The sequence below is a fragment of the Apteryx rowi genome, unplaced genomic scaffold, assembly GCF_003343035.1.
Source record: "Apteryx rowi isolate R43461 unplaced genomic scaffold, aptRow1 scaffold_71, whole genome shotgun sequence".
NCBI classification, from domain to species: Eukaryota; Metazoa; Chordata; class Aves; order Apterygiformes; family Apterygidae; genus Apteryx; species Apteryx rowi.
This window is the reverse complement of record NW_020450994.1, coordinates 81,703-102,796: the sequence shown is the minus strand read 5'-3', so window position 1 is coordinate 102,796 and position 21,094 is coordinate 81,703. Positions and strand designations below refer to the sequence as shown.

Sequence of the window (21,094 nt, the reverse complement as noted above, 5' to 3'; positions counted from 1 at the left end):
GGAGATATTCAAAACGCGCCTGGATGCGATCCTGTGCAATGTGCTCTAGGTGACCCTGCTTGAGCAGGGGGGTTGGACTAGATGATCTCCAGAGGTCCCTTCCAACCTCAACCATTCTGTGATTCTGTGATTCTGTGATTCTATTACACATTCAGTGACACCACATTTCTATGATGCTGAAAGAGAGCATACTTCTAATTAAACTGCTTTAGTTTTCCTGTTTGCAGGAAAGACTTTCTATGGACAGTGAGCACATACTCTCTAAAAATGCTTAAGTACACCACACTAAAAATTATTTTCTGAGCCAGAAGACAGGAGATTCACCCGGGACAGTAATGAGCAGTATTCTGCTCTTTTTGGTGTATTTCTACTACTTTAGGTTGCAGCTAAAAACAACTATCAGCACTCCAGTTCTACCTACTGTAGCAATGGAGCTTGTGACAGCCAGATTATATGTCCCCAACTCTCTGCAGAGCACTTTTCGGAGACAGTAGCAGACGAATTAAGACAGAGTATCCTCTGTTTGTGTTTTCAGTTTTCACGAAACCTCACCAGCAGATCTCAAGCTTCAGAGCCATTGCTCTCTTACGGACATCAGAAGTACTTATGGACTGTACACAGGAAGCAGCCAGAAAAGACTGTTTGGGTAGAAATGTCATGCAGTTCAGTGAATGAGTCACGTTTCATGACTCCAGTCACTGACTCAGATAATTCCTATAGCAACTTGGGAGCAAATCTTCTACGAGTACAAGTTGGGTAACACCAAAGGGAACCTCAGACTTCCAAGAACTCTTTCCACGTGAAAGCTGCAAATGAGTTGCAAAGCTCCAGCTGCCATCATCTGTCCCACACCACAAACCTGTATTAGAGACACCTCCCCCACTCCCAGAATCTAGCTCTCTTTTTGCTCAAAAAGAGCTATAAAAGCATTTTCATGAAAATCATTATCTGTCTCAGCTATCTGTCTTCAGCTTCACAGAAGCCCACAGCAAGAGTGACAGTGTTTTAACTGGGAAGCTAAAGTCCACTTTCTTTTCAAACCCCGGCTTCTAGCACAAGGAGGCAAATGCTTTTCCAACTAGCCCAAATAATATTTATACAACACAAATAATATAGAGAGCTCAGAATCACTGAACTGACAATTCCCCACTTAAAGAGGCACACAACATGCCCTCACAACCTTATTCCGGTTCTCATGTACCACATTTCAGCATCTCAACAAGAACGCACAGAAACAAATTGAGCTCCCTAAACGTCAGAGACCAACCAGTGTCAATGACTTAGTTTCACCCTTGTTATTCCTGGGAAGTCTCCAGAAAAGTGCAACATAGCTGCAGACACCGCACACTATCAGCCGTGGAAAGCACAATTACTTGATGAGACACTGCACAAAAAGCAAAGCAGCGCAGGTAGATTTGGGTAGGATAAAACCCTCCAAACCAAAGCAAACAAAGCATGCATCATCTTATTTTCAATAAACAAGCTTGCCCAGATATTCCCCAAGCTGGGATGGTGCTTCGACCTCTGCTGTGAGCACTCACCACTTGGCAGTTCCACGCTCGTTATCTTCGAAGGAGGAGACGAGCCTGCGTGATTTTTGGCTACAATGCTAATTACACAATCATTTTTTCCAAGCTTTATCTCAGTACTGTTTGAGGGTTCAGTGACTTCTTTATACTCCAGCAGTGTATCTAGCAGGTAGCATGACACTTCATGAGACACTATTTTTCCATTGGCTTCAGAAAGGGTCAACGGCTATGAAGCAGTCAAAGAGCGCATTAAAAACAAAATGGAAAAAACAGAGGAAGACATAGGATTATATGAATCTAATGCATAGGACTACCAGGCAAAAAAGACAGCTACTTGATTTTGGGAATTAACATCTAAGTTCCTAAGTTTTTATTTTTTACCCAAGATGTGTTAAAAATTTAATTCTTCATGTGAAATTCTTCTCAAATCAAAGTTTTCATTAATACTTCTTTTTAAATATAAAACTTCCATAATATTCTCATTTTGGGAAAAACATTTGTCTTAAGGAACGATTCTAAAAAGAGTTAAGAAAAGTAATTTTATTTACCGACTGTAAACTTTGCACATTTATAAATGTGTAAGAATATAATTTTCATAGAGTTAGATTATATAATGTTTTAAAACTTTAAGTTTCCTATCTACCTTCCAGAAAATTTTTAGACTACTTCCAGAAGGACTTCTCTCTCTCCAGACATCTGGTCCTCTTGCAGGAGCTAAGAAAAAAGAGAATTTTTTTTTCCAAGTTGCATAAGAGACAATTTAATATCTATCAATCAGAAAGTTAGCTTCCCTTCCTGTAACTTTTAAAACATATGGCTTCACAAGTTCAGCATTTTATCATCAAAGAATTAAATAGACTTACGGGCTTCCAACGTTGTGTGTTCCTCTACCCTACTCCAATCACTCCATCTCCAGAAGTGGTCAGCAGCCGAACAGCGCACCCTGAACTGGTATTTGGTATATGGGTGCAATGCATTCAGCTGAGCTGTGTAAGTTGAGAATTTTCCACCAGGCATGGAGACGTTGTGCTGTTAAAAATTTATAAAATTTGACATATTTTTTTTCTCCTAGATTACGCTGAAAGTCAATACCTAAAAAGAAGGTGATATTTTTCCAAAACACATGCACAGAAGCACACTGAAGACAGTCTGTCTGGGCAAGATACCTACCACAGTATTCTTAATAGTCCTATTTCTTTCCAAGGACAGTAAGTCTTACCCAAGTGATCTCTGTTCACATCTATTTTACAGCACTAGTCACTCTTGTTATTCTTAAAATGGTGCAAGTCTAGGGAGTATTTAAGTTTCATGACTACTAAAGAAACTCTAAGCCTGGGAATATTTTTTATTGTATCTAATTATAACACACGTGCATCACAGCTGCCAAAAACTGGACTCCAAGCAACTTTAAGCTGCAACTAATTGTACATTTCTGAAGCCAAATAACAACTTGAAAAATATCAAAGAGCCAACAATCTCTCGTATAGATGGAAAAGCTTCTGAAAACATCACCAAAATGCCATCTAAAAACCTGTAACAACTTCGTAGCTACTTTTTTTTTATTACAGAGAACTCTTGGAGTTTTTTTATTAAGCAACCAGAGACAATATAATGCTGCAAAAGCTTTTATAAAGTTGTGTGCTATGTTTCAAAAGCATCTGTAACGGAGGGCTCTGATACAGGTGCAGCAAAGCGAATTGCTGTGGCAGTGTAAGACCTTACCATCTCCCACCGCCCCAGCCTACTGAACCAGCAGCAGAGTTCACAAGCAAATACGTGCCCATGCGACTCAGGCTAGACAGAGCTGCGCAATCCCACCTTTGCTGGCAATTTAAGCTAACTGAGCTGGGGGTGCGTGACACGTCGATGTTTGCTCTCACCGCTGATTGCTCCAGGAGCAGTAACTGCTGGGAGCAGACAAATGCAAACTGTGGATGATAGTATCTCAAACTACCACACCAAAATCCAACACAGCTCATCTGTCAGAGCCATTATTTACATCTAAAAGCCAGTTCCTTCTCCTGTTAATTCCCAAGATAGCTATGATTTTCTCTGCAGTACCTAATCTCTGGGTACTATTTAACACATTTGATTACAGAGAAAACATAAGAACTTACACACTCTGTAAGCGCTCTGATAGTATTTTAAAAACCAGTCTGTACAGAGCATGCATTAACTACCGCCCTATTATTTTAGGGATGATGTATCTAATGATCATATTCAGTCTCAGCCGCATCACTTCTGTGGCTGGACTGACATTATTCAAGGTTTTCCCTGGTAGGCAACTAACTATAAGTGAGTAACAGAACACTTGTTAAAATCAAACAGAGAAACAAGCGTTCTGAAAGCAACCTCTAAGGTCAATGTATTCAAATTACAAATTCAGGCTGTGTTCTGTGCCCTGAGACAGGGTACTTCAGCGTGAGCCTAGCTGAGTTGGTCAGAGATACACCATCTGAATGTGCAAACACGGAGTCTGGAGGCAGACCTCGGGCCAACTGAACATGCAGTTTTGCCATCGGGCTTCCCCAGTGAAACGGATCACCCACGCACTAAGTTAGGCAACAAGGAAGAAGAGGATATATTCCCACCACCTACACTCAGCATCTGATGCTGGTGTCTAAATTAGTACCCTAAGCTCCTTTGACAGTCAGCAGAGTAAATATGCAGCTCCAGTCAGTGATGCAGAGCACTGAGGCAGCTAGAAGCCCACATGCTGGAAATCTGAACTCCATCCAGAAATACCATCTTCTCTCCAGATGCAGAAGTCTTCATCGGGATTGCCTACTCATATGCCCAATGGGAGAATCCTTCCCTATCCTGTCTCTACCCCACTGACACACGAGCAGGTTTAGCAACTCCATGTTACAGCCACATGCAAGTCAATTGCTGACAGCAGGCAGCTGCAATGTTCTCTGAGCAAAAAAAAAAAAAAAAAAAGAAAGAAAATCAACTACAGATTGCAAGAGGCAATGAGAAACTACCACTGAGGGAGTCTGCAGAGCAGCAGCACATCATGGGAACTGGCGTGTGTTAGTACAGCTTGCATCAGGAAGGACAAAGCACAAGCACTATTACCTAAAGGATCAGTACTATGCACCTTCTCAATGCACCAAATAATATGGTTGCTAAATTGGCTTTCCTCTAAATTGTTTAAAACCAACCAACCAAAACAAAGCAGGCAACAATAGATTACAACTCTTCTTGATTTTAGTAGATGGACTTCTAGTCATTACCGCATTAATCATTTAGTAAGATGGTTAGAATGAAAAGAATGTTAAGTGTTATTAGTTCAGTGAAAAAGATCAACATTTGAGCAAAACAAATTCCATTAAAAGCAATACTTACCAGTTTTTGCTCAGAGTGACCGCTGCTAATTTCAATTTGACACAGAAGCCGGATCTCAGTAAAGCTCCCATTTATATACCAATGCAGATGGACATTTGTAGAACTGTTCCCAGAAACAGTTAATTTTTCTGGAGTTTTTGGATGAACTTAAAAATTAAAGAAAAAAAACCCCTCAGTTCTAAAAAAAAAAATTAGCTCAGAAAAATCTGATTTTAAAAGAACCAAGAGAATCAGAAAGACAAATAAAATATCCGATTAGCAACTAGGACAGCTGGTGCTATGAAGGCACCTGCAAGCAGTTTCATTCCTGACGCACTTTTCAGTTATCAAACACAAACAGATTTGCTCAAGGCTGCGTGTTACTGGCAACAGCACATGTGATAAGAAGTTGGCAACTCACAAAAACATTTTACCTCCTACTGATTTTATAAAAAAGGTGCAATTACCTGGAACACAGGGGCAATTTCAGAGGACCACAGTGATACATGAAACTAACCCAATCTTGATCATCATGAACTTTTTAACTTAGGACTTATCATCTGCAGACTCAGAAGGGTAGGACTCCTGAACAACCTCTTCCTCCCCAAAACTCTCTTTATGCAATGTTTTAATACTAATTGTAGCTATTGGAGAAAAAACTCAACTGCTGGAATTGGCCCAGCTGCCTTTAAGGAAATGTGTGCTCTATGTTGGGAATTAACTGTACAGTGAGGGAAACAAAGGAAAGGACTCAAATAGGAAACAGCAGTCATAGCTGCTGGGTGTAAAACAGCCCAGTTTATAATTAACAGAAACAAAATTATGCTTCTCTAGGACCTGTCAATTGATCCTGATAGTTCTAATCTCAGCTGTAATTAGGAAATGGGCAAAAAATGCAATTTCTTGAAGAAAAATCAAGTTTTTCAGAGAGAATGACTCAATACTGAAACCATTAGGAACCCCTGAATCCATGTGTTTGTCTGTGGAGGCTGACACAACAGGGCAGGGGAAGAAGGGAATATGTACCAGAAAGGTGGTCGTCTTCTCCCTTTCCTCATTTATACTGGGGACTAATAAAAGATATTACTTCATTCAACAAACCATGACAGCAGAGGATCATGGCTGCAATAGTACTACTATTACCTTTTAGTACCACTTTTTAGGCTCCAAATCCTGCAAAAGCAAACTTGAAAGATCTTGCCCTATAAGCAGACACTGAAATATGGGGTCACTCAAAGTTCATAAAGTTACACCTAAATTTTAATGATTGATGCTTACTGGAACATGAAGTAATATGTAAACAGCTGTTGGCTAATCATTAGATCACAGTAGCATTTAACCCCACAGCACTGTACCTAATCTGGTAGCATGGCTGTGGAGACCTAGCATCTCCGTGCAGACATATGTTTTGCCACAAGTCACATCCTAAGCTTTCTTTTCTTAAGTTCAAATTACTGAACAACGCAAAACACTGGTGACAACAGAACAAAATAATAGTAAGTATAGCATGTTACAGATCTTCTGAACTCAAACAAATGGTTAGCATGCAGTAAGTGTATCTTTTTGCCTTTGTAATTCTTAAGTCTTACCTCTCTGAGTTAAATCAACCAAAAGCGAGGACTCTGTTTGCCCGATAGGATTGGAGACGCCTAACGTGAAACTGTAGGTTTTTTGATCAGCCAGCACTGGGAAGCCACAGACACGCTCTCTGTTCATTTCATTTACTTCACATGAAACGTTTTTACCAGATATTCTGTGAAGTAAAGTAGGGGGCACAGCAACTTAATTTTTGAATAAGATAATTTCTAGCAACAGTCAGCAATCTAGACTGAAAACACAGTAAAGAATGATGGGTTCACTGACACATGGCTTACAGAATGATTTGATTGCAGAGGCATATCTAACACCATAATGCAGGTTAAAGTGGCATCAGTCATGACTTGCCCTGCTCTCATGTGAAACTCTCCTCTTCCACTAGCATAACATTTCCATCCTCTTACTTCTCAAAAGCCTGGAAAACAGGTAGGTCCTGTAAAACTACCTCACAAGTCACAACTAAGACTGATTTAAAGAAATATCTTTGTTCAGATCAGCATACATTTGCATGTAAAGAATGTAATTAACTGCTTTCTGAACTAGGCAGATGGGTCATACCCATCAGCCCTGTCAAATCTAAACTACAGTTTGTCACCTGGGATACTTCCACTAGTCCCAGCCATTTCCAAATCAAAAGCACTAAAGGTGGTCTGATAACAGCCAAGACCAGAGTCTTTAAAGGTAAAAAACAAAGTGTGTGTATATGTATATATACACATATATGTGTGTGCGTGTGTGCATGAGCATATGTATACATAAGTTGCTTTAATTACAATCTGCATAAACCACTCATTCAGTAGCACAGATTTAATTTCTTCCTTTGGACATTCTTGCTGTATTCTAGCTGAGCTTTGAACTCTCTCCACATCATACTCTCCATTTCAAAAGCTCAGTGCGCCCTGAAAACAAGGATGAGAATATTCACCCTGAAATGCATCACATCCATCTCCTCACAGTTCTGGGCTCAGCAAAGCACGTCTGAACGATATCCTCACATTTATGATCTGAAAATGGGCAGACAGTGACTGCAGTCCCTCTCCTTTGAATACCTGCTCTGTTTCCCCCACCTCTTTGCACCCTAACAAATGACTTTCAGCAATAGCGTCCATGACCGCAGCTCCATCCTCATTCGCTCTGACTTGCTTTAAAAGCCACCATTACATTCCATTTTCCCTCGGTTTGTGTGACTCAGGCTTCCTGACTCTCTTCCCTGATTGCTCCTTTGGCATCATGGGGAAGCCTCCTCCCCATGGGAATTTTGTTCACTCCTCATCAACTTCTAATCACAACCACCAAAGAATACCATCTACAAGTGCAATTCCAAAATGATGATTCTTCACTTTTAAGGCTGTACATGGCCTAGCATATAATATAAACCAGTGGGACACCAGCTTTCATTTCATTCTGCAGGTAGTGCCAGCGTTATTTGTCCCTTTGAATATTTTCTAGGTAAGACATACTTTGCTTGTTCTGCACTACATAGTTCTTGATGCTGGGGGGTAGGGAACTGAAGTAGGCTTATTTCTATTTTTCCCAATGCTCCCTAATAGCATTTGGGAAATGCTCCATGATCTGTCTCACAATTGTTTCTCAGTGAGTTTCTGTCATGCAGAAGCTCAGTAAATGTCTGACAGATGATCTGACAGAGGTTGCATACAAAAAAAAGTTAGTTAATGACTCCCACCATCTCCCTGTAATCTCACATTGGTCTTATCCACCTGTTGGCAAAAATCTGATGCACTAAGCCCTTTATTTTGTCATGAGTCCGTAATGACATACGTCTTCGGGAAAAAAAACATCTTTAACTTCCATTGCAACATTGCAAAACAAGACTGGGGTTCTTTGAATTTGTTTTTGAACCTTAGTCCCATCTTTCACAAACTTTTGAAAACATTTTAGGCTCTAAAAATTGAGACTATCTCATTTAAAGGAGAGGCAGGCATGAAGCAGTAAGTCAGAGGCAGCAAGGGATATATTCAAGTTCTATCTTTTTACTCTTTTCAGTGCTGAATTGTTTTACCTTTCTAATAAACTGTACTTTGTTCTTCGTTTTCCATATAGTCCACTGGGTCTGCCTGGTTTCCAGGTACATTTTATTATCAGAAAGTTGGATGTTTCACAGCTGAGGTTTTGGGGAGTATCAGGGGCATCTGTAGTATAAAAGGAAACCAGAACAGTTAGCCAAGTGTTTTCCAATCCTAGTGCAACAGTCAGGCTGCTAGCTTCCCAAAAGCATCACCATTAGCACTGAAGAGTTTTTCTGCTGGGTCTAGATTGTGTGCCTCACAAACACATGGCAAAAGTTACTCTCCAACCACATAAATAATATGCTTCAAATTAAACACATGGATAACTATTAGCAGCCCCAACTGACTAACACTTGACTCTAGGCTTCTAAGTGGGTGGATAATCTGGTAAATCACATGCAAATATGTTCACAAGCTCCAGGCACTGATCTGGAAGCGTTTTACTAAAACTGTGCCAAGAAATTTCCAAAATTCTGAGAGTCAGTTTAGCCACTGAGCAATTTAGGAGTGCTGTCAGCCATGCGTCACATTTAGTTATGTGCCAGCCCCACCGCTGCTTTGAATCCTCTAAGCAAGTCATGTCAAGGAGAAGTTCCCTTTAGCATGAATTCCACCCTGTATTTGAAAGTTGAAGCAAGCCCTGTGTAGCTCATCACCATTGCTTTGTATACACCCATCTTTCCTTTTCTTTTAAAGCTTGTCCTTCAATCCCAAACTACAGCACTGTTAACTGTCTTCCTGGAGAGGACAGACAGTGTTCCCAGCAGAGACAGGGTAACTGTGCTGATGTGAAGCTGCACACAACCCTTCTTTCAAGACTCATACACTGCCCCCAAAAGGTGGCATAATAATATCAAGTACCCGCACTAGAGAAGGGGCACTAACACAAGAGGCAACAGCAGCTGGCTTAGTTCAAATTATGAGCAACTGGCCAAAAAGAGGAACACCTATTTTGCCAGACCTAGGCTTCCTAAAGTGGTGTGTATACACACTTGGGGAACAGAAGATAGAGGAATTAAATGTTTCATCAACAAGAGTATCCTGACAAGACCTCTCCCTTCCCACCAACTAGGTACCACAAGAGGAAATACTGGCAGCAAATAGACTTTACCACATCCCAAATCTTCGAAAACTGCTGTATGGGAAAATCCTGTGTATGCTTCACTGTCCTCAATAGGATTGTTACTACTTTCATTCACTTGCTTCCATGGAGGGTTCTCCAAAAAAAGCATACAATGTAAAAATGGCACCTCACTGAGAATCCAAAAAAAAGCTGGATTCCTTTTTGCATTTGCTATCACACACTTAATATGCAAAGTCAGTGACAGGAGATACAGGCTGGAATTAGAAACACAATCTCAAAATAAGTGCAGTCTCTTCCCCCTTCCCTGACCCTGAAAGGACCCTAAGTTCAAAGGTGGGTGTTTGTAATGCAAAACAGCTATTCCAATGGGCAGCTACTGGGATAAGGCAATTCCCTCAACCACTGCTGGGGGAAACAAACAAAACTCTGAAGTGACCAATTATGGGAAAGAAGAACTAGATACTTTCAATAGTTTGTTTTAAGAGGTAACTATATCTGGAAGACATTTCTGAGGCTTGCAAGGTTACACAGAAATATACACAGTGATTTAGTATCTTAAACATTTTAAAGAAAATATTAAAAGAATGTTCAGAAGATTTTCCAGGAAAGATGAATTGTCCACTGGGTTCCTTTGCAGTAATGAGCTCCCAGAGGGCTACTGCCCTGGATGAGGATCTGCTGCTGCTGCTGCTGCTGCTGCTGCAAATCTAACTGTTTTATTGTCTTCATTTGACTGACTGGTAAATGAATGTTTTCACTCATAATTCTTGCTCTTACTCGTGCCTTTTCAAGGAGCAAACTGGAATGGACATAAACACAAACTGATGGAAACTGAGGACAAATATTCAAATGCAATAAACTAGTAAGTATTCTGGACCATAAAGCAGTGCCTTAGGAAGAGAGATCAAGGAAAGCAGCACTGGGCCAGGTTCTAAAAGAATCTCACAGCTGCTTTCACAGGTACCTCCCTGTCCTTCCAACCCCAGCATCTTCTCCGAGCACTGGAGCCTGCAGAGCAAAATCAGTCAAACATGTAAAGGAACACTGCTAAAACCCTCATTCATCCTCAGAAATAAAAGGCTAAGAAAAGAAAGCCACAACAGCATCTGTTTCCTAGCAGAACCTAGAGTGTCAAAACTGTCCTGATCTTCCTAAGGTTAGTAAATGTAATTATACTTACATCCAACAAACAAGACAGTTCCATCCATCTCATCTTGGGACAATGTACATACTACATTTGTCCCACTGGTATCTGAAGCACTGGCATTTATCACCCTGATTGCACTGCTCCGACTGCTCAGATGTATTAGTGGATATATTTCTGGTCCATAAGTCATCCGTTTTATCTGTTGATCTTCTGCATGGACACAACAAATCGTCACATCTGAACCTACTGCCACCACAGTGTCCTGAGGAAAAACCCCACTCCCATTGGGCTCGGTATCTTTTCCTAGCAAAGAAGGAAGAGCAGAAAACAAAAGAAAAGAAAACCCATGAAGAGTTTGCTTTTATAATTCCAAAATATATAATAAAAAGTGTTTGCTTTTATAATTGCATCTATGTAATAAACATGGTGCTGATCAGCTAAAATGTGACTCGGGAGTGCTTCAGTGCATACAAATCTATGTTTAATAGGTTTTATTAACTTGTGATTGCATGTTATTCTTATTTCTCTAATCATAACACCCTGAAAGCAACAGGCCATCACTGCCTACCACTCTTCCTCCTACTTTGGGCTGCTTTTCATAAAGCAGTCAAAGTCCACGTGGTGGGAAGGCAACAGACATACCAAGAACCTTTTCTACTGGGCTCCAGTCACTCCAGTCCTTGTGGCCAACAAAGTCCGTGACATTAATGTAACAGCGAATCTTTGCATAGTGCGATGTACACTCCAAAGGCATGTCCGATGTCCAGTTCCAAGAAAGAATGGTGTTTTCATGTGTCAGTTTTGAATGGTAAGTTACCTACAAAGTTTCCCCCAAACAGCAAAGAGAGAGTTTATAAACAGTTGTCAATAAAGACACAGAATCTTGCAAGTGTCAACAGATGGGCAAATTAACTGAGGGAAATCATAAAATCCCAACAGATGGGCAGACTGTCCCATCTAATACTTTCAGTTGCTTTGGGAATTCACTTGGAGAAGAGCCTAAGATGTTAAACAGCCCACCAGCCAGGTAGACTATCAGCCAGAAATACCAGAGGGCAGACATTTGAGGGAGAGTATGCAACCTGCCAAACATTTCAAAAGATATATATTGCATCCCAGTACCCAGGGCGTCTCCCAGGCAGGGATATGCTCCAACATTTCCAAAATGAAGCTCTTCTACATTTTATTCCTAGGTCACACATTTTAACCTTTCGCCATTCTCAAAACTTATAGAACAAAGTTACAAATTGGCTTGGGGAAACTGAGGTTGCCATTCTCCAAACACTGGTTTAATTCATGATATTGCATGGTGCCCTCAGGATATCAAGTGATGTATATATCCTGTCTAATGACCTTCCACAAAATATAATCTATATGAAAATAGCTTCTTTCATACAATGCAAGGTTAAGGAATCTAGTGGTTTACTGGTGAAAAAGCAGTGAATTATTCTAAAGAACAATTCTGGGGTAATTTGAACTTAGTACTTCTATTTATTTCAAAAAGATAATAAAACCTGAATACTCAATGTCATAACCAGTGACAGAAAGAAAGATTCACTTCATAAGAAAAAGCTATGTCTTCCATAAGTAATATTCAGAAGCATAATAATGTTTGATAGTTATTCATCACCACTCTTATGTGTGAGATGCTGCATGAATAAGAGCAATGACAGACTTTCTCCTACAAAGTTTTTAAAACACCAGCACTGAGGCACACCAAGAAGGATATTCTTCAAAAACGCAGCAGAGAGCAAAGAGAGAAATATTAATGTTTTCCCCTGTTTTGAGCAGATTATTTGGTATACTCAAACAAATATTGAGCTTATGAATGCTGAATGCGGTCATGTTTTCTGGATGTTTCTTTTGGGAACATATAGGCAGTTGCACGGAAAAGCAAGCTGAATGCTCAGAATCCACCAAGTCTAGAGAGACTCTTGGAGAAATGAGGCAGAATTAATGGTGTAATATATCTGCCAAATTCATAAGCAAGTTCTAAATAAAAAAAAAGTAATAGCTAAAAAAAAAAATTGCTGGGGCTGTGAACAAATATTGACAGTACAACATCCGCTGTCCTCCCATAACTTCAAAACTTAACAGGAAGTTACCTACTAGCATCACGACTACACTTAGAATCTGCAAAGCTCAACAATTTGCATCACTCTGAGCTTTCTTTAAATGATCCCTCAAAATATTAGGGGGCAGGGGGGAAAACATATATATACTTTTTATAAAGAAAGAAAAGGACTTACTTGTGTTACTTTTTCCATTGTTTCTTTACGGAGTATCTCAATCTGCCAAAAAGCATCCAATCCATATGGGAAGACTGATCCATTATCACTCCACTTCAGATTTAATGTGGAAGTTGAGAAGTCAGGGGTTAAACTAAGAATGTGTGGAGTGAGTGGAACAAATGCTTGAAAAAGAGAGGGGGAAAAAAGCCCATATTCAAGTCATTAGTCAGCAACATCAGCCCTACAGGTGTTTCACAGCCACATCTCTCTGCTCTGAACTGGCTGGTAGCCATACAAACACGTAGGTCAAACTCTGTAATTAGAACACGATGGGCTCTGTCATTACTTGAACAGGAAGGTTCCCAGGAAAGCACAGGTGCTGATGAGTCACCAGGTAGCATTTTCTTCTAACATTTCAGCATGCAGATATGTGAGTAACTGATCATGAATATGACTCTTCATAATGCATTGCAAAGAAGACACTGTATTACCTTTCACAGCCTTCATTCAATGCCACAGAGATAAAAGAAATAGGACTACAGTTTAAGCGCACACAGTAATACAATTAGGGAGGAGAAACTAAAAGCCGCCAAGGGAAGAAAGGGGTTTTGGAGACCAGCAAGAAAGAGGGAAGGAGGAAGGATGAGCCACAACAAAAGCAAGAGTATGGAGAAAGGAGAGCAAAAGCACATGGTGGAAGAGGCTCACATGAGGCTCTGAAGAGGAAGATAAGGAACAGGATTTTAAGCTACCAGAAACATGAAAGGCATGACATAATGATGGGGACAGTACAGGGATACTATCTAAATAGAAATTTCTCTTCTATGAGTGGGTGGTAGTAAAGCAAGAGGCTGAGAACCCTGCAAAGGTTATGGCAGTTCAAGTAGATTTGGGTTGCCTCAGGATAAATCCTGCTTTTTCAGTGTGTAATTTATCCAGCTTGGGTACTAGCCAAGGGGAAGCTCTGAGAGCCTTCGAAGTGCTGAGCATAGTCAGCATGCTACCTGTGAGAACCTGTGAGGAACTCGACAGGCCCATCCTGCCTGGAGTCAGCAAGACACCGAGTATGAACTCCACACATTTTTTAGCTGTGTTTTGTTAATGTTTCTGACCTGCTCTCAGTTGAGGAGAAGACAATGGCAACTGAAAATGGAAGAGTTTGGATTTTGAATAAATAGGCAAGCTGAAAACAAAGACTAAATTACGAGCAAATGTGGCAGACGGTGCCAATGTCATCTTCAGCATACAGCTGAAGTTGCATGATTAGTAGAGTTGCCACTGGAAACTGAGAAGAACCAGAGAAGTTGAAACTGAAGAAAAAATAAGCTATTGACTAGTCCAAGTTTCATTTTAAGTTCTGCTTCTGCAGGGGATGCTCAGAAGCAGCTAGTGATGTTAAATCTGACAGAGAGGGAAAGGGGAACTGGGACTCCACAGCATAACACCAACAGCTAAAGCTATTGAAGCAAATTAAGTTGGCAGGAAGGGGGGAAAGGAGGAGATTGTTATAGTAACAAAACAACTATACTGATGGAGAATGTGGAAGAGCGCGCAGTTGATGTAACTAAGGGCAGTGAGCATGTGAGCAGACATACCGACTGGCCTAAGGGGACCTCCTTCTGAGCACAGAAGACAAAACTCAGAGAAATTTCCTTAGAGCCAAATCAAGGCACAGAGCTATTAATGTGGTAGGAAGAGATACAGAGCGGAGCAGAGCTACCTCAGCCTAGAGATGCTTCCCTGCTTTCCTCCACCTTTGGGAGGAAGGAAGCAGGGAAAAATCTGTCTAATTTATCTATGACTGCAGTATGAAGAGTCGCCTAACTCCCAAGCATAACTATATTTGCTCAATTTCATAAATGTTTGAATAAAAGGGGTGAGTTGGGTGTACACTAAGACAATAAAGTCCCATTAGCTGTGACATGTGATATAACTGCCCTTAAAATATTACGAAGGAGTAGGAAAAGCTACTTCATTCTCTAGTGCTTCAGCATTTAAGAAGGGAACACTGCCACTACGAATTTCATTCCACCTCTCCCAAAGCTAGTCTGAGTACTTCATGCCCCATGTAGTATGCCATACTTCAGATTAGTAACTTGCTTGCAAACCCTTCCTAATTTTCAATAAGGAAAACAATGGCAAAGAATAATTAGGTGCATGCAACGGTGTTGAATTTTGTTTTCTTCCTTACATTTTGCCCTCAGTTTTTCTACTATGACTTATGGGTTGAGAGGTTTTCTTTTCTCTGAAGGGGGAGAAAAACAACCTACTGCATATGGCTAGATACATAAGGATTCTGCACATCAACATTTTACATTCAGGAACACTGCCAAAGAAAACTGCAAGCACACACACTTCTGGAGCGTATTTTATCAGTGATAGGATAAAGGCCTTATGTACACATACAAAACCCGATACTTACAGATGTCTTTCTTGTGAATTGCAAATTTTTTGGTGCCAAAAGCAGCTCCATAAATGCTGTTTGTGGTTATTGACACGGTGATGGAGCTCTCCGAGACTGGAATCTCTACTCTTTTCTCCCTAGTTTTAATACACACTGGAGGGGGGAGGTGACTGAAAAGAGAGAGAGGATTAAGCAGGTATTCCAGCTAATAACAAGATAAGACATTCCCAGGACACTAGTCTAACATGAATTTCTGTAACATCACAAAGAAAGCTCTGTGTCAAGCCTGAGAAAGATTACGATTGCATGGGCTTTGGCTAATATCGGATTAACAAGCACCCCGCTTTCAAGTCACTTTTATCATAGTGGTAGACTCTGCACTAGTTGCATAATGCAGCCACACAGTTGGTAAGAGAACACTTCAAAGTGAAAAAACATGACTTTTTAACCAAAAGACACATTTCTGAACCCAACAGTCACCATGAATCAGAATTTCAGAATAAACAAAACCCAACAAAACAAAACCCAACAATACCCTCCCCCTCACGTTTCCTGACTTTCTCTCCCTCCTTTTCTTTTCAGAGTTAGGGTACATGGATGCAACCAGTGGGTTCACACATCTGTCTCCCCATCACAGAATAAATAAAACAAAATAAATTTTAGCTCCCTTGTGCTGCTCAGCTAGTAGGAAAAGATTAGGGGGGTGGGAGAGAGAACCGTTCGCACAGTGCTCAGGGCAATGCGATCTGGTCTTTGGCTGGAGGTTGTAGATCCATATAGAAAACAATAATGGCTAGGTCAAGTCCTTTTGCTCATAATCATTGATATGTAACTAGAAAGGCAAATGCTTTGGAAAAATCCGGATCTTCCTCTTGGGGGAATGATGGGAGGAAGGAAAGGAAAGAGAACAATGCCAGACTTCCTGCGGAGGGACTATTACTCACTTAAGAACTGGAACAGGACCCTGGAACTCCTATGTGTTGAAGTCAAGAGCTTGGGCTGAACTTTAAAGATTCATGCAAAAGACTGCACTAGTAAAGGCCAGTGAAATGAGTGCTCAGAGAGGCTGCTCCTCCTCTGTTACAGAGATGCTGTTAGAGGATGTCTGGGCAACTGAAACCCAAACTCTCTTTCCCGAAGGGATATCTGAGCTAAGTCAAGCCTTCAGTCTCTGTATTTCTGGGACTCACGCCTGTTCTGCTTTGCTAAGGAGGAATAGCAACAGTTACCTGGTTATTCTTGTTTAGAGGGCAGAACCTCACAAACGCTGCACTCCAAAATTCTGCCTATCCTGTCAGATATACATATTTTTTGTTTAGAAATGATAGCTGTTAACACAGGAGGAATACCAAACACATAAAATCAAGCATGTAGGTGGAAGAAGTTGAGCCAAGCCCTGGGACCCCAAGGACAAGTTTGAGCTGCCCGAGGATTTACAGGAAGAAAGACAGTACAAATATCTGGACTGGGGGCAGGATCAAGATGCAAAAACTCCCTAGCACATAACAAGTATTTGGCAGACCCACAGCACAGGGATTGCACATGTAGTTCTCATTAGTGAAAAACATACTGAAGATTTAAGCTTTTTTAATGTTTCTTGAAATTTTTCAACTCTCGTATTTTGGAAAGGCTAGTCTGAATGTGGACTCACTTTCACGTTTCCTCTGACACAATGATCTCCAGACAGCATAAAATTTATAAAAGTTATAAGACAACCACCAAGAGATTTTTTTATGTTTTTCCACATGTGAGTCTTGACACTTATGTCATGTATTCTACCGCTTTGGCCCATAACACCAGGATTTGCTTCTTCCAACTATCATTTCCTTTTGGAATGAACCTGGTATGAAGATGTCCCTTATGAAAACTCTGAGCAAGGGCTAGGCAGACACACAGAGAACTCTGAAGAAATGAGAGCATCTTCCAGCTCTTTGAAGAGAGCAAGCAGGAGATTTTGGCAGGAGAATTGTTAGCATGAAACAATGCTTTGCCAGAAGACCTGCAATTGCCTGAGTTAACAGTGCCTGAAGAGAGCACCACCCAAGGATAACTGACTGGGAGATGCTGGGAAACAATAGCATCACAAATTCCATGGGCAGGGACTGAGGAATAGTTAGACTTTCATCACAGTTTTGCAGTTTTCAGTTAGGTATACATGGACTTACCTGGTGGTGTAACAAAAATCAGTTTGTCCATATCTTCCTTTGGAAGAGACATCCCAAGTACATATCATTTTGTGTAAATTGTGCATTATACATTTCAAATTCTGTGGTTCCCCTGGAGAACCTGAAATGAGATAAGAACTATATAGTCACCAATTGCAGATCAGAATTGACCAACTGTAAAACAAGTGTTATTGCTCATACCAACAGACATTCTTTTTCCCTTTTTACTGCATGTGTTTTTGGCCAGTATCTTAAAAACTGGTGAATGATTTGTGTGCCTGATTAGAGAAAGGGAGAGACTGCCAGAAGTACCCCAAAATTGGATTTATATTCGTGTACATGATCACAGACAGCTATTTCTTTCCACAATACCCATTCCTGGCCTTCCTTAATAAGCAGGCTTTGGGCCAATGGCAAAACCACAAGCCTTGATGATAAACTTAATGAGCTTTTTGCTCTCTTCCACTGTCCCACACCAAGGGCAATTAATGATAGGAGGGCAATTAATGATAACATGTAGAACTGTCACAGGCCGCTGACATATACAGCAAGAACATTTGAATGCAGACATTCACACTAACTGAGTATGCAGGCGACTAGAGTCATGCTTCAGAGAATTTAATACCCAACTTTGCACTGGTTTACAAGATGCCACTGAGTGCTGGAAAGCAGAGATCAGCCTAGTAGTACCACTGTCTCTAGGATGGTGTTGGGCCACAGAGGTGACAATTTTTGGACATACATATATTAGGAATGCAACACAGCTAAATGGTATGGGTATACAGGCTACAAAGAGAAATTAGTTAGTGTATTATATCAAAATACACTCACCTATCTCTTGACTACATATTAAGCTTGTTAAACATAAAATAGCTAGTGCTAAAACACAGCAAAGGCTTGAATTCTTCCACATTCTTTTACTGTTTGTTTTCAGAATGGCAGCTTCAAGCAGGAATAAACATCATCTTCCAACAAGGTGGTCAATTCTAAAATAAAAACAAAAATAACCTTTGAAATCCCAGAGCTGGTCCTTCAAACACCATTTTTTGTTCCATCTCTTTCTTTTTCTTTAATACTTCCCTCAGGCCCAGTAACTCCTTTAGTTTCTTTGGCAAGCAAACTTCGTTCACTGTCCCAGCCACTCCTTGATGCATACTTTTTCAGTGAGGCATTTCAAAGATAACCTCAAGAATCACACACATGTAAAATTCAACTGTACACAGACCTCCTTCAGGGCTATTTGAGGCCAGAACAGAGTAAACATGGCAAGGTATTCTTCTAGAACTGGTCTCTCCAAGTTAGATGAAAGGTCACATTCACAAAGTGTCCTAGGTACCATGAATGCAAATGTCCCCTTCTTTGGACTAGGGTTTAAGGGGACAGGAGAGTTGCCTGCTTTTCTTTCCCCTCTCCTCACTCTGCATATTGTTGCTTCTCAAAACTATGAGAAGCCTGAGACACTGCAGAACTAGACCTGGTCACCCAAGATATTCAATCCGGTGTTAAATCATAATTTCTGGAGGAAAAAAGGCCAAAAACTGATAGTCRTTCCTCTAACTTTGGATTTTTGTAGCTGTAAATATTGACCTTAAGGTAAAAATCATCTAGAATAGTAGCTACAGAAGAGGCTAATGTGTTCTTTGAAGATTAGTGGGTTGCATGTTTTCCAAAGTGAAGTTCCACTGTGCAGCAGGATCTGGGGAACACATTCAGTTCCACCCATACATCAGCCAACATCAGGCTTTGTTGTCAAGAAAAAAGCTGCAGGAAAGCTTACCCTAAAACTCAGCCAGCCCCTGATGTGTTGCTCCCCAACTACCTGAAAGGCTTGTACCCTTCCAGAGACCATAACCTTCATGTAGCAAGGGGCCCTATTACAGTGACAAATAGCAGAAGCAGAGACTTTCGCATATAAGAACATAGCTGAGCCAGTCACTCCTACAGAGCAGTTTTCTAAAACACACATTTTGTCCAGGCTACTTCTTTTAAAAGAAGTCTCAAGTGGGAAAGCTCCTGACCTTGCCTTAGAAGTCTCTTCCAAAGCTAGACATACATCATTATCAGAAAGAAGAGACTTTGTCTAAAAGCCTCCTTAATTTTAAGGATGCCTTCCTTGAATAAAGTCTTCTGTGTCACTAGGAGGATGCTGCCTCATCCCTACAGTTCAACTTTGCCTTATTTGCTTAGTTTTTAAAATGCCTCCCTGATCACAGTGCTGGGAATGCCCCAAATATTCTTCTGTCTCTCACCAAACTGTCGGCACTGTGCTAGGACAAATCTATCAGCACTACTTGAATAATTCAGAACTGTTTACAAAGGGGCTGCTTTTCTCTTCTCTTGTTCTGCAATATCAAGACTGAGGGAAAGGCCCCATCAACACGGGACTGAGAGAGATGCTAAGGTAAAGGTCGGTGTTACAACTGGAGGAAAGAAGAGACGCTTAGCAAAACAAACCAAAACAGAGTAAATAGCCTTAATAATTATTTTATCTTCATCAAGTTTCCAAGCCAACTGAAAAACTCATTAAAACTCATACTGATTAATTTAAGCCATACTATCCCCATACACATCAAGACCTTCTTTTTATACATTCCTAAACTGTAATATCCATGTCCTGTAACTTGTTAAAGACCAAGTGTCAAGTTTAACAAGTCCACGTTCAGGTCAAGGTGGGTCAAGAACCTGCCAATATTTAAAATGTAATCATCTTAACACCAAAAGACACCACTGCATTTTGGCATGTCTCAGGGACTTCATATCATATTTGTTCATGTTACTAATGAAGATCTTTGACATGCTTTAAACTTTGCTGACAAGCCTTTAACTTCATCAAGAATGTGAAGTCCACTTACACATACTTGGAAGTTACATGAACAAAAGGACTGATTTCCATTCGATACATACATGTAAATTATAACGGTTTGTGAGTACTTCAGTTCTTCAAAGTACTTCAGTACTTCAAAGCCCATGTCTGGTTTGCAGAAAAGCCCATAACCAGAACCTTAAATTTCATATCAAAATTAGCTGACAGTTAACAGAAGCCAAGGAAAGAATAAAAGAAGGCTCAAGCACTGATAGCACTTAAAGCAAACTGTGCACTGTGAAATTAATTAAATCTCAAATCTCTCACTTTCTAAATACATTTCTGTACAGGATTGTGCAAAACCTGTTTGATCATGCAAAAGACCAGGTTTCTGAGGCAGATTTAGCAAGGGTGTGCGTGTGTGTGCGTGTGTGTGTGTGTGTGTACACACGTGCACGCATGCTTCAAGGAAAACTTCTACTTCTGCATGAACAATACATAGTTTACTGAGTAATCCCCCTACCGTGGAAGTTTTAAAATTATAACAGTGGATTACAAGAAAATAGAGTCAAACTGAATTCCCCTAATTCATTGTCAGAACAGTTTTAGCTTCCATTTCAGAGTCAGATAGTCACCAAAGGGAGCCTATGTACTTGCATGCAGAGCATGATGAGCATCTTGTAAACCACAAGCTTTCGTAAGAAGCGTAGGCTCCTTGGCTCTTGTCTTCTCATACACATTTTATAGCTTGCTAAAAAGTTGGCAATTCAGACTCATGTCC

At 40.5% G+C, this 21,094-nt stretch overlaps 1 protein-coding gene across 1 annotated transcript in view; it reads right to left on the bottom strand.

Annotated features, from left to right (window-relative positions):
* Window positions 1-18,423, bottom strand: part of LIFR (LIF receptor alpha) — a 27,785-nt gene extending 9,362 nt beyond the window's left edge. The window contains exons 1-12 of the mRNA XM_026087233.1: window positions 18,342-18,423; window positions 17,511-17,631; window positions 15,364-15,515; window positions 12,960-13,123; window positions 11,353-11,527; window positions 10,744-11,013; window positions 8,473-8,602; window positions 6,446-6,609; window positions 4,878-5,023; window positions 2,393-2,558; window positions 2,173-2,243; window positions 1,542-1,755 (exon numbers count right to left, since the gene is read on the bottom strand). Coding sequence (XP_025943018.1) covers window positions 1,542-1,755; window positions 2,173-2,243; window positions 2,393-2,558; window positions 4,878-5,023; window positions 6,446-6,609; window positions 8,473-8,602; window positions 10,744-11,013; window positions 11,353-11,527; window positions 12,960-13,123; window positions 15,364-15,515; window positions 17,511-17,631; window positions 18,342-18,423 — 1,855 coding nt within the window. The remainder of the gene's footprint in view (window positions 1-1,541; window positions 1,756-2,172; window positions 2,244-2,392; window positions 2,559-4,877; window positions 5,024-6,445; window positions 6,610-8,472; window positions 8,603-10,743; window positions 11,014-11,352; window positions 11,528-12,959; window positions 13,124-15,363; window positions 15,516-17,510; window positions 17,632-18,341) is intronic.
* Between the last annotated feature and the right edge of the window lie 2,671 nt (window positions 18,424-21,094).